Genomic DNA, 13,533 nt, shown 5'->3' with positions numbered 1-13,533 from the left:
GAGCAAGACAAGAGACTGCATTGATCACATGCTGCATTGTGACAAAAAACAGTTACAGAGGCTGAAGACTGAGTTTAGACATCAGTAAATCAGCTGCAGTGGCCCAGGAAGGCTTTCTGGAAGGAGGATTCAGCTGAGCCTTGAACGACCTTTGGGATTTAGAGAAAGGGGAGAAAAGGGAGGGCATTCTGGGCAGGGGAACAGCATAAGCAAAGGTGTAGCAAAGGGAAAAGAGTATGGCATGCATGAAGAACGAGTTATACAGCTTACTGGAGCAGAGGGCAGGTAGCAGAGAAGGCTGCCAGGTCCTGAACACTGGGCTGAGAGTCAGGAAGAGCTGAGTTCAAATCCTGACTCAGAACCCTCCTGGCTATGCAACCCCGGACAAGGCACTTACCCTGCCTCAGTCTCATCATCCGTAAAATGGTGTTAACAGAATGGCAATAGCCCTCCCAAAGTTTCTGTGAGGAGCAGATGAGACAATACAGGTGACACACTCTGGGAACCGTAAAGTGTTCTTTAAATGATTATTATTATCATAATTATTACATCAGGCTGGAAAGGCAGGCTGGGCCAATTCTGGAGGGCTTCAGATACCAGGCAGAGGAGTGTGGGCTTTCTCTCCTGAGCACTGGATGCCCCTGGGCAGGGCACAGCAGCAGCAGCAGCAGCAGCAAATTAGAACTCTTTCTGCTTTGTCTCCTCGGGCTGCTCCTGTCTGCCTCCAGCCCCGGTCCTCCCCCAGCAGATGGGCCAGATCTGGAGCTGCTCCAGGGGCAGGGTCCCCGGCCAAACACTTCTTCACCAACTCCTGTTTCCAGACTGACTGTTCTCCTTCCTCCCTCCAACCCCTGCACCTTGGGAAAGCTCCCTTCTCTCCTACCTGGAAAGGGTCCCTTCTTCCCTACCTGCTCCAGGTCCTGATCAGAGACAAAGAGAAAGGGTCCCTGGCAGGAGGCAAGGAAGCCCCAGCATCCTGTGAAACCCGGGACGTCCCAGCTGTTCCTCCCTCCATCTGTTCCATCCCCAGCTCATTTCAGCGAGTCTGGGTCTCCAGGTAATCTTCTGCCCCCTGCTTCCCCTTTCCCCGGCTGCCCCCCACCCCTAAATAATATGATCTCCAAGACTATGGGCCAGTTGTTTCAACAGCTGCTATGGTCAAGGTCACTCTGGGAAAAGCACCAGCCCTTGAGGAGGGCTTGGCTCTATTGGTCTTTGCAGAGGTTCCCCTTCCCTCCCCCAGCCCCCAGTCTCCAATGAGTGAAGGCAGGCACAGTCCCACAATGGTCCGACCCACTAAGCAGCAAAGATAGAGCTGGGAAGATTAAACCCACCTGGCATTTTAGCAATCAATAACTGACCATTTGGCCTCGAGTAATTTCACCTTCCCTGGGTCTCTGTTTCCTCCCTGGTAAAATCAGGAGCTTGGACTGGATGAACTCTGAGGGTCCCCCCCCGAGCTCTGACAGACCCTGTTCTAACTGGCATTCTGCATTCCTGTAGCTCGGTGCAGTGGGAAAGGCATTGGAACGAGCTGGAGGACACAGGTTCAAATCCCCTCTTTGGGCCTTGCTTTCTTCATCTGTAAAATGGGAGGATTGAATAACCTCAAGATCCCTCTCAGCTGCAGAGCTATAATCCTATCATTATTGTGAACTCACACTTCCGCAGCAGTTAGGACTTACAAACTGCTTTTCTTACAACCTCCCTCCATCTGTTCCATCCCCAGCATATTTCAGCAAGTCTGTCAGGTAGATATCACAAGTACTATTATCACCAGTTTACAAATGAGGAAACTGAGGCCCACAGAAGCTAACAGAACAGAGCTAGTGTCAGACCCAGCATCTGAGCACTCGTTCTCTCCCCTGTATCACCCTGTCTCCCAGGGTTCTACACTCATAGGTTCTTTGATATTCTATAAAACAACACTCACACTGCAGGCTTGAGTCCTCTCAGCTGGTTCTGTTGCAGCCTTCTGCAGTCTTTGGTTGCTTCTGGTGCGTTCTGACATTTTATGTCCCAAGATCCACCCCCAGACCCAATGCTCTATATTCCAACATTCTATGTTCTAAATCCCCTTCCAGCTGACATTCCAGGGACCTATGAGTCTGACTTTTCATCTTCCCCACAACCCCCAAAGTAAATTAACCCACTTTGAGCATTACCTCCTCAATCTAGCCTTGAATGGCATCTAAGGGAAGGCAGCCTTGAATAGTATCTAAGGCAAGACAGGAGTTAAACTGTGAATGCTGGCCAAGGGAGAGGAGAAGCTGGGAGGGGGCTCCTGAGGAGCTCATGGCTGTATAAACTGGCCGCTGGCTATTCGAACATTGGCCATATCTTAAAAAAGGAATCTGTAAGCACATTTAAGCAACGGGCTCCTTCCCAGATGCTCCTGGTCTCTGCCTGAGGAATTCAAGAGGGACAAGGATTTATTGCAGGCGTCAAGCTTAAACCCCAACATCAGCTGAACACAGGGAAAGGCTGAGATTTGAAAGAAGGCGGCGAGCTGGGAACCTGATCCGAAGGATGGCTTTGTCTGTAGGCAGCTGTGGGCTCTGCCGGCCCCTGGGGCTGCCAGATCGGGATCAAGGAGGGGAAGAGGAGAAATCCCAAGGGTTGGCAGGACAAGCAAGGACCTTGATCTCTTCCCTGACAAGGCTCAGCCCCAAGAGTTCTCTTAATCCTCCACTCTTAACCTTGGTCCTTCAAAAATCACATTCTCAAGGGGACAGTCCATGCTTAGGATGAGGGGGAAAAGATGGGCCCCAAAGGAAAGGGGCCTGATGGTACTGTCCCGAATGCTTCCAGGCTCTTCCGTCCTCACTCAAGGTTACACTGACCTTCAATACAGGTCCCTAACTGTCAGCATTCACCTGGGAAGGGAGTCCCAGATCTCCTGGAAGCTGGGTAGAGAGGCACTGAGGTCACAAATCTGTCCTGTGGCTTGTTAGAGGGCCCTGTGCTAAGCAACACCAAGACAGGCTTCTCAGAAACCCCAGAGCCAAGGTCAGGTCAGCAAGGGCTGGATTCTCTGGACATTCCAGGAGCTATTCCCAGGCAGGTGGAGGCCCTGCAGAGGACAGGGAGGGGATCCTCCAAAATGGGCAGGGAAGGACAGGAGCCCCAGCTCGATATTCCAGATTTAGAGACCCTCCCTACCCCTGAACATTCTTTTAAGAACAAGCCAAGAGTTTCCAGCCAGCCATCTGATCCTCAGTCTCTCCAAGCACCCGCTACTAGCTTCCATGAGAAGGCATTAATCGCTGAATCAACCCCAGCCATCACCTTCCCCCCTTCCCCAAAGGGATGTGGCCTACCTCAAGGCGTCTCCAAAATCAAGCCCACCTGTCCCAGCCACCTATCAGGGGATGCACTGAGCACAGTCTGAGTCCATCATCCATGCAGACAAAAAGCCGGATGGGGGCCACAGAAAAAGGGCTCCCAGGATCCTCTCCCCCCCAGCCCCCAAATCAAACTCCACAGCATTTCTTCCATCCCAGCTTCCCCCATAAATCCCCAGCCTGGCTGGCTCCTAGCAGAGAAAGCAATGGAGACAGAAGGAGGCTTTACCCTTAAAGGAGCAGAGCTGGCTACCCATGGAGGATCCACCCGGCGTCACATCCCTCCTGAAGAGCCCGGCTTGGAGCTCCCATCAACATGCCTCTTACAGAGGGGATCGATAAAGCCGGGTTCTCAGTGGCGGCAGCACAGAGCCATTAGGAGGCAACCCTGCTCCCCCAGCCCTGTAAAAGCTCTGCTTGGGTTTACTTGTCAAGATTGGTATTAAAAAGTTTAGGATGTGGTTCAGGGAGGGAGGCAGAAGGAAAGGAGTAGAAAACCTCAGACTTTTAAAGTATTTCTTGGCACCCGGGCCCATCCTCTACCATATGGTATAGAGGAAAATAATAGCTAGCATTTGTATAGGACTTTAAGGTCTGCAAAGTGTTTTGTGAATATTATCTCCTAGGGGAGAGGTGCTATTATTATCCCCATTTTATGGATGAGGAAAGTGAGGCAGGAGCCATACAGCAGGGGCAACACATGAACCCAGCTTCTCTGACTCCAGCCCCAGGGCTCTATCCACTGTACTAAGAGAGAGAAGCTCTCTAGGTCCAGGTAATTGATTCTATGCCCTGGAGATGCCATCGTAGTGCTGAGGAAGGAGTTGAGCAGGCCCAGCGGGGGAATTTCTAACACTCATCTACAGAGCCCTGTGCAAAGGCCTGGCCTTGCATGAAGCCTGGGATGAAGATGAAGAGGCCACATCCCAGCCCGAGCTCTCCCCTAAGTGAGCTGTGGGGCTTCAGGCAAGCTGCATCACTGTCATCAAGAGACTTATTTTTATTCGATGGCTAAAAGCAGTCATTTTTAGCCAACCGTGAAACAGTCTGCAGAAGGCTGAACAGAAAAGAGCCATTTCTATGTGAATGACTGCCATCAAACTAGGGGAAAACCAAGTGTCAATTTTTCAAACTGTGTCGACTCTACTCCAGCCAATTCAAGAAACTAGTAAGTGCCTACTACATGTTTGGCAACATGTAAAATGCTAGGGATACAAATAAGAAAAAGACAGTCCTTGCCCTCAAAGAGCTTACAATCTAAGGGGCCATCAGCCTCACCTTCCTCAAGCCCCTTCCTTCAGGACCCCGGCTCTCCCGGTGAGATCACCTTTCCCCTCCCCTTGACTTGAGAATAGAAGCTCCTTGAGGTCAGGGATTCTCTTGATTTCCTGTCTTTTCACACCCAGCCCTTAGCACAGTCTTTGGGACTTAGTAAGTATTTCATCATTGCTTTGTCATTCTTTCATTGGGGGCTGCTAGTTGGTTCAGTGGCTAGAACCCAGGACCTGGAGTCAGGAAGATCTGAGTTCAAATTTGACTTCAGACATTTATTAGCTATGTGACCTTGGGCAAGTCACTAAACTTCTGTTGGTCTCAGTTTCCTTCTCTGTAAAATGGGGCAATTAATAGCACCTCCCACCCAAGGTGGTTGTGAGAATAAAATGAGATAATATTGGTAAAGAGTTTTGCAAACCTTAAAATGCTATATAAACTCTAGTTACTATTGACATTTTTTAGTCATTTATAATAATCAAGAATAGAGTCATTCTCATTTATAGAACATTTTATAATTTATGAGGCCAGGGAGGTAGGGAGTGGTGTTTTCCTTTGGTCCTTGGTTCCCTAGAGCCTCACACAGTTCTTTGCATCCAGTGGGTACTTAATAAATGTTTGCTGGATTTGACTGTCAGATTGCAAGTCTTGCATCTCTATTTTTTTTTTCAGATGAGGAAAAGAAGGGCCAGAGAGATGAAGTAACTTGTCCAGGTGTAATGGAAATGCAGATTTAAAGATCTTCCCTGCCCCTAGGCTAATATGCACCTGGAGCCTGGGGTGGGAGGCTGGTTTTTCAGTAGATACTTTTTGATTGGCCAGTGGGTCAATAAGGTTGTTACATTCTCTGAGCCAGGAGAAGGCTATATAAGCCCTGATGTGTAGCTTTGTTTTGGGACTCACTTTGAGAAGTATTCTGTGATTTGATCTGAATTCTGGGAAGCCGTTGTTGAGAGTCCCCCGGCTTTGAAAAACCCAGAATGTGGAAACCCAGATGTTGACTGGGTATGGATGTAATGGTTGGACAATTTGGAAATCTGTCTACTTGATGTTTCTGTCTTGATAATTCTGCCTGTATACTTTGAGGTTCAGGGTGCTGACCTTTTCACCTGAACAAGGTAAACGATATATGTCTGACTGATTAAAGTAAGCTTGTTAACCCATTTTGAGTTGCTTTCCTTTAACAAAGCAGATCCAAGAACCTGTGTGAGCAGGCACCTTGGGGACACTGGGGTGCTTGCTGCTACACCAGGGTCTTCAGCTAATGAGGAGCTAGATCTGAGTCCCAGCTCTAAACTTGGTATTCTTTTTAATAGTCATACTTTGTGGGCCTCTGTTTTATTAATTGTCAAATGGGTATGCAGCCTTATGTTTATCTCAGGAAATGGTGAGGATGAAATGGGATAATATGTAGGGGAGAGATTGAGGGGGAGAAGTACATGACTTCAGTGAAGAAGACCTGAGTTTATTCTAGGAAACAATCTGGAACTAAGCCCAGAGGGCAATGCACACCCTTTGACCCAGCAAAACCACTGCTAAGGCTGCATCCAAGGAGAACAAAGAAAGGGGAAATGACTTAAATGTACAAAAGTGTTTACAGCACTTCTTTATGTGGTGGCCAAGAACTGGAAATTGAGGGGATGCCCATCAGATGGGGAACAGTTGAACAAGTTGTGGTATTTGAAAATGAAATACAATTGTGCTATAAGGAATGGCGAGCAGGATGCTTTCATAAAAACCTGGAGAGATTTACGCAAACTGATGCAAAGTGAAGTGAGCAGAACCAGGAGAGCATTGTCCATAGTAATGGCAGCATTGTATCAGGATCATCTGTGAACAACTTAGCTCTTCTCAGCAATTCAACGACCCAAGGGAATTCCAAAAGGCTCATGATAAAAAATGCCATCCACCTCCAGAGAAAGGGCTGATGGAATCTGAATGCAGATCAACACATACATATTTTTACTTTTCCAATTTGTCTTTTTTTTGTCTGTGTTTTCTTTTGCAACATGGTTAATACGGAAACATGCTTTGCATGATGTCACATGTGTAACCAATATCAAATTGCTTGCCTTCTCCAGGAGTGGGGAGGGAACTAAAAATTTTTTAAATGAATATTAAAAACTTTTTATCTGTAATTCAGAAATATTTAACAAAATAAATGAAAATATGTTTAAAAAAAAGACAACTTAGGTTCAAATCCCAGCTCTTTTATTTCCTAGCTGTGTGACCACAGGCAAGTCACTTAATGCCTCTGGGCCTCAATTTCCTCATCTGTAAAATGGGAATAATAATCTTAACACTGCTAGCTCAGGACTTTTAGGGGAAAAGTGTTTTATAAACAAATGCTCAATATGGTGAATCTTATAGATTCACTTTATTCATACCACTTCATTATATTGTGGATGGGACTCCATTGATGATAGCGACTCCCAGGTGAAGAAATTCCTTCCACCAATGCATCCTCTCTCTGCAGTTTTTATTTAGAAAGACTTGCCCTTAGGGGCGGCCAGGTGGCTCAGCGAATAAGAGCACCGGCTCCAGTGTCGGGATGACCTGGATCAAATCCGGGCTTGGATACTCAGCACCACACCCAGAAATAACTGGCCGTGTAACCTTGAGCAAGTTACTTAACCCCGATTGCTTTTAAAAAAAAAAAAAAGAAAGAAAGACTTGCCCTTGGTGATAAAGCCAATATGGGCTGGAAACAGAATTTGAATCCAGAACTTTCTAGGTCCCAGACCTAATTTTCATCTACTCTGTCAAGACCCTCTTGGGGATCTCATTCACTGTACTGACTTCAGCTCTCTTCTCAATTAAATACATAATAATAGTACATGGGAAAGGGCTTTGAAAAAGCTAGAAAGTGTTAGTTCTGCTTGAGACTGAAGTCCAATTTAGGACTCTGTAGACCTGGATTTGGGATCAGAGGAAGGAAGGATATGAGCATTTATGAAGCACCTACTACATGTTAGCCATATGTACACTAAGTAGGTGCTTTACAAATATATCTCGTTAGATCCTCACAACACCTAGGAGGCAGGTGCTGTTATTATCCCCATTTTATAGCTGAGGAAATTGAGACAGACAGAAGTAAAGTGACTTGTCCAGCATCACACACCTAATAAGTGTCTGAAGCTGGATTTGAACTCAGGTCTTGTCTACCCCATCTAGCTGCCAGTCAGAGGATTGGGGTTCAAATGTTACCTCTGATGATTATTCCCCATGATCTCATGTGTAAAACAAGGGGGTAGAGCTAGGTGGCTTCTCCAAGTATGACTTTAGGAGCCTCCTTTGTAGTTCCTCACTCGGTCTAGGGCAGGGGTGGGGAACCTGCAGCCTCAAGGCCACATGTGGCCCTCTAGGTCCTGAAGTGCGACCCTTTGATTGAATCCAAACTTCCCAGAACAAATCCTTCTAGGCGCTGTCACTTTCAAGCTCCTAGATCCCTGCCATGAACAAGTCTTTATTACATCAAGGACAGGTAGCCCAGTTGAGTGTGAAAAGTTCTGGACTGGGAGTTTGTGGACCTGAACTCAAATCTCAGCCCTGTCAATGACAGTGTGTCACTTAATCTCTTTCTGGGACTCAGTTTCCTCACCTGTAAAATAAAATGAGGTGGTCAGAGCAGATGGCCTCTGAAGGCCTTCCAGCTGTGAATCTAAGATCCTACTGTGTGCTCAGCCCTGTGGTGGACCCAGTGAAACACAAGACCCCTCCCTGAACTCTGTTCTTTTGCCAAAGGATCATTGCAGGTATTTCCCAAGGCTCCATGCTGGGCGTCCCACGTTTTCTCCCATCGGTGAGCTCATTTGCTCCCGGGCCTTGTACACTCTTCTTTCCCAAGACAGCTCCCAGATCTCCCATCAATCCCAATATTCAGACCCACATCTCCAGCTGCCCCCACCTGAGCCCCCAAAACTGGGCTAGTTCTCTCTCCCCCCAATCTGTTCTTCCCTCTGACATCGCTGTGTCTATCCATGGCCTCCATATTCTTCCAATCTCCCTTGTTGGAAACCTTAGTACCATCTCTGACTCACTTTGGGGAGGACTGGACCAAAGATTCCATCAGGGCAGAAAATTCCCTATGAGAAACTCCTTCTACCAGTGCTGATCAGCACCCATCCCTCAATTTATAACCTCAGGACATTACCTAAGGGCAAGGAGAGGCATATGACTTGTCCAGGGTCACACAGCCAGTAGGTTTCAGAGGCAGGTCTTCCCAGCCCCAAAGCCATGTTCTACAATCCCTCAGCTACCTCTCTGCATTTGGTCCATCACATATCACACCTCTGTTTAAGACCATAGCTTTATAACTGGAGGAGATGCCAAAGCCCAACCATCCCATTTTACAGACGAGGAAACAGAGGCCCAGAGAAGTAAAGAGAAGAATTTGATCCCTAAGTCCTCTGACTCCAGAACAGATGCCTGTTTCTGTCTCATGCTCATGTCTCATCTTCCATTAGTTCCCAAGTCCCATCAAACTTACTTCTGCCATAGCTCCTGCCTCTCTATTCTCAGGGCATGCTTCACTATAAAAGCCTTCATGCATGGGGCATCCTACCTCTCTCTCTGCTCCATCCCTTTCTCCAATCCATCCTTCATACAACTTACCTTCCTATTCATAATCTGGTCACGGCACTCATCTGCTCAAAACTCTGCAATAGCTCCCTATTGCTTTTTGAGTAAAGCTCAAAACTTCTGCACTTGGCATTCAAAGCCCTCCACTATCTGGCACCACCCTCCCTTTCCAGCCTTCTCTGCACTACTCATTACTCACGCATACCACCATCTGGTCCAAATGGCCTTCCTGACTTCCCTCACTCTTCTCTTGACCTAGAATATCCTCCTCCATCTGGTGAATTTCTACCCATTCAATTCAACAAACATTTGATAAGTTCTCAATAAGTGGAGTTAATGACTTAACACGATTTGCTCCCCTCTCCAGGGAGCTTCTGCTGACCACACCCCCACCCAGGTGGTAATCGACTGCTCAGTCAAGCACCTGGTCAGGATGTGTCAGGCACAGTTCTAGATGCTGGAGGTACAAGGGCAGATTGAAATAGTCCCTGCCCTCATGGCCTTTGCCCTTTTGGGAGGGGGGACACATCCAAGCAGAAGCACATATGAAGTCTATACCAGATATTGGTGGGGGAGACAGTAGAGCCTGAGAAACCCCAGAAAGGGGACATCTTTCATCTGGGGTCCAGGTCAAAGGAGGCGGGAGAGAGAAAGGAAGAAGGAAAGGGGGAGACGAAAGAAATAGGAGAGGGGAAGGGAGGCAGAAGCCATCTGCCTCCCCCACTCTCCCCCTCGAAGGGCTCACCTGCTGCCTCAGTTTCAGGGAGGATACTGCTGTCACATGAGCCGGGGATCACAAAAGGGTTTTTTTTTTCTTTTAAATTCCCAAGAGTCCCAGGGCCTAACCAGCTGTCCCCCCCCCCAGCCCAGCCCAGGCCAGAGTGTTACTGACTCCTTCTTAAATTTATAAAAGGAGCAACCCCCAAAATGAGGAGTAAAATTAAATAAAGGATCTGATCTCTTCCTGCTCACGTGTCCCCAAGGCGGCAGATGGCTGCCTTGGACCCAGCAGGGCCAGACTGGTGCCTCCTGCCACCTACTCGCTGGGCCAAGGCCCTGGGGGGAGTGGGTGAGAGGCCTCTGGCTCTCCTCTGCCTAAGAGTCTGGTGGCAGGCACTGAGGAGACAGCCCAGCATGGCCTGGAGCCTATCCCAGGCCTTTGTCCTTCCAGGCTGATGCCCTGCGCCTTGGGAAGCTTCTGGGACCTTGGAAGTCATCTAGGGAGCCATAGCCACGATCCCCAGAAGCCATCTAGTCCAGCTCCTCTTTTTACAGATGAGGAAACTGAGGCCCACCCAGAGAATGACCGAACCAGTCCTGCTATAGCCAGGCCAGCCTGCTACTATTTAGCAAAGCGCCTCTGTTTCCCACCTCCACATGTACTCATCAGGGCCTCTGCCTTTTAGCCAAATCAGCCTATTCACCATTTCCCATATGTGACATTTTATCTCCCACCTATGCACCTTTGCCCATGCCTCCAGCTCTGAGAATCCCTAGATAACTTTCAAATCCCGCAGGGTTTATCTTGAGGCTCAAATGAGACAAGATTTCTAAAGTACTTTGCAAACCTTAAAATGCTACGTAAATGCTATTATTATTATTGTTTAATTAAATAGAATAACAATTATCAGAGGAATGAAACCGTCACACCCAAAAGGACAGGAGAAGGGTCTGATGAGGAACATGGACCTGAGATCGGGTCCAGACTTTGCCCAGAGGGAGACAGACCACGCACATCACACTTGATGTCGTCTCCCTTCTCTGTAAAATGAGGGAGGCTAGGGTACCAGACGGAAGGGTCAGGGAAAGCTGCATTCAAAACCTGCCACGGGCAGTAAGTAACTAGGTGACCTTGGAGACCTCTCTGGGCCTCAGTTTCCTCATCTGTAAGATGGCAGATGGCCTGCAAGGTCCCCCTCAGCTGACATTCTGTTAGATGCCAAGTTAGAATGTCAGCGAAGATGCCATCAAATGATAACTTGGTCACCTTTAAGCCCATGAAGAAGATTCATCAATAAAAATAAGAAGAAATAAGCTTATATTAAAGTGTAAGGAACTGCAGTTTGTTGTGAAGAACTTGCAATGCTCTGAACCTGCCAGAAATTCCCTCTGTGTGTTACGTAACTTTTTCTAAAGACAGAAAACTGGGATAAACACTCTCTCCTGGTCCCTTCTTGCTCCACGGTCCTGGGATTTTCCATCTCATTGTCCCATTGCCCACCAGTCTTCCTTTCCCCAAATCCCCAAAGCAGGTTCTCAGTCAGTGGCTGAATTTTTCCTTACCTTCCTTAGAGCTGGTGGTGGCCACAGCCGAGGATGACCCAGAAGAGGTTCGGCCCACAGGGCTGGAGTGCTTCCCCCCCCGGTTGGGGATCTTTAGCCCACTGGGCTTCAGCATAGTTGTGTTGTTTAGACAGCAGGTTGGCACCTGGCCTTCTGTTGGATGGTGTGACCCACGTCACCTTGTCAGGCTGTTAGATGGGGCATCATCCCTTCTCCCATCCTCACCTGCCTGATGAGAAGATAGAGACAGAGGTTATGGTGAGAATGATGTGCCATCCAAAGGCTGGCTAGTTTGATGAGGGGATAGCAGATAACTATTCCTATAAACATCTGGTAATATATAATTTGTTGTGACTTATGGCCACAGCAGGAAAGAACAATTAGTAAATTCCAGGAATCCAGTTGTATACCACCATCTCTTGTGAAAAGAATCATGTGAGAGTTTCAATGAGACCCTATGACTTGATTACATTTTGGCAATCCAAATACATCATCCTTTACTGAAGGATTTTTTAAAAAAGAAAGATCAGTTAACAAATGATCAAGTTCAAAAAGAGGAATCTAAATTGGACCCCAAGTTGATGAAGTTGCTAATTGTTATTTCCTGGTCATAGACTCAGTCTCTTCCTTCAAGGTGCAACTCAAGCCCCATCTTCTACTTGAAGCTCCTTCAGATTGCCAGTGCCCACACTCCCTAAATACTCTGGATTTATTTCATCTTTTATTCTGCATATATCTGTACAGCCAGCATGGCCTAGTGGGCAGGGAGCTTGTCTCAGAGTCAGGAAATCTGGGCCCAAGCCTGGCCTTTTGACACATCCTGGCAGTTTGACCCTGGCCAAGTCTCATACCTTCTTAGTCGTACAGTTAACTCTGTAAGACCATAAGTGACAGAGTGGCTACCAACCTGCATTGGTAAAGGAACCTTGCTCATGTATGACTTCATTACACCAGTGAAATCCCACATCCAGTCCTTCTCCCTATCCCATATTTATTCTGTATATGCTTATCTTTCCCCATTTAAAAAATCAAGTTTACTTAAAAAATAGCAGCTAAAAAAGGACACTTCCATATACAGAACAGAACAGAAACAGAAAGTTGTACATGAAACATAGAATCTCTCTTATGTGAAGCTCATTTTTCTTTAATGCTAAATTCAAGTCACTTCAAAGCTATCCCATTGGTCTGCCCTTCTTTCTGTATATACAGACACACACACACACATGCGCGCGCAACAATGCTAGTCTAATGCAGACTCTACTTGTAACATATAAGGGGCTCCAAGGAGCCTTCATTGCCAAGATGGAAACAATGGTTAATACAAGATGGCAGAAGCAGGATTCGCGAAGATCTCAACAGAGTGTTGGAATGATTCTGATAGCGAGACATTTAATGAGGATAAATGTGACATCTCACCCTTGCCTTAAATGTATAGTGTGGGGGAGGTGTGACTAGGCAGCCATTTGTCTGAAAAGGGGTTGAAACGGCTTCCTGGAGTTAACAGTAGGGTACGACGGGCCCCCAAAGCTCATCTGATGTTGGGCTGCCCCAAGAAGCACAGAAACCAGATCCAGGGAGAGGAAAAGTCCTCTGCCCCAGCCAGGCCACAGCTGGAGTACTGGCCTCCATAGTGGGCACCACCATTTAGGAAGAATGCTGATAAGCTGGAGAAAGTCCAGAGAAGGGTGACCAGGACAGCACTGCATCTCAAGGTCCTGCCATATAAGGATTGGATGAAAGAAATGAGGGTTGTTTGGTATGGAGAAAAACAGTTTTGGTCAGGAAGACAGAACAGCTGTCTCTGAAAGGCTGTCACGGTGGAAGGTGGAAGGAGGGAACTGTTGTGTTCTACTTGGCCCCAGTGGGGCAGAGCTGGAACCACTGTGGGGGAATGCTGAAGAGGTAGAGTCCTGCTTCATTTAAGGAAAAACATTCCAAAAGCTGGAGGAGCCCACAAGTAGAACAAAAAGTGGGCTATCTCAGGAGGTAGTGGGCTATCTCAGGAGGTAGTGGTCTATCTCAAGAGGTAGTGGGCTATCTCAGGAGGTAGTGG

At 47.4% G+C, this 13,533-nt stretch overlaps 1 protein-coding gene across 1 annotated transcript in view; it reads right to left on the bottom strand.

The window, feature by feature from the left end:
* CLIP2 (CAP-Gly domain containing linker protein 2) overlaps positions 1-13,533 on the bottom strand; it is a 124,346-nt gene that overhangs the window by 87,506 nt on the left and 23,307 nt on the right. Inside the window, exon 2 of the mRNA XM_069089148.1 lies at positions 11,481-11,709. Coding sequence (XP_068945249.1) covers positions 11,481-11,595 — 115 coding nt within the window. The 5' untranslated portion in view covers positions 11,596-11,709. The remainder of the gene's footprint in view (positions 1-11,480; positions 11,710-13,533) is intronic.

This window comes from Petaurus breviceps, unplaced genomic scaffold (assembly GCF_028583685.1).
Source record: "Petaurus breviceps papuanus isolate PSGF00001 unplaced genomic scaffold, PetGlider_PUasm1.0 186, whole genome shotgun sequence".
Taxonomy (NCBI): domain Eukaryota; kingdom Metazoa; phylum Chordata; class Mammalia; order Diprotodontia; family Petauridae; genus Petaurus; species Petaurus breviceps.
The sequence above is the reverse complement of the archived record's forward strand: the minus strand, read 5'-3'. Positions and strand labels throughout refer to the sequence as shown.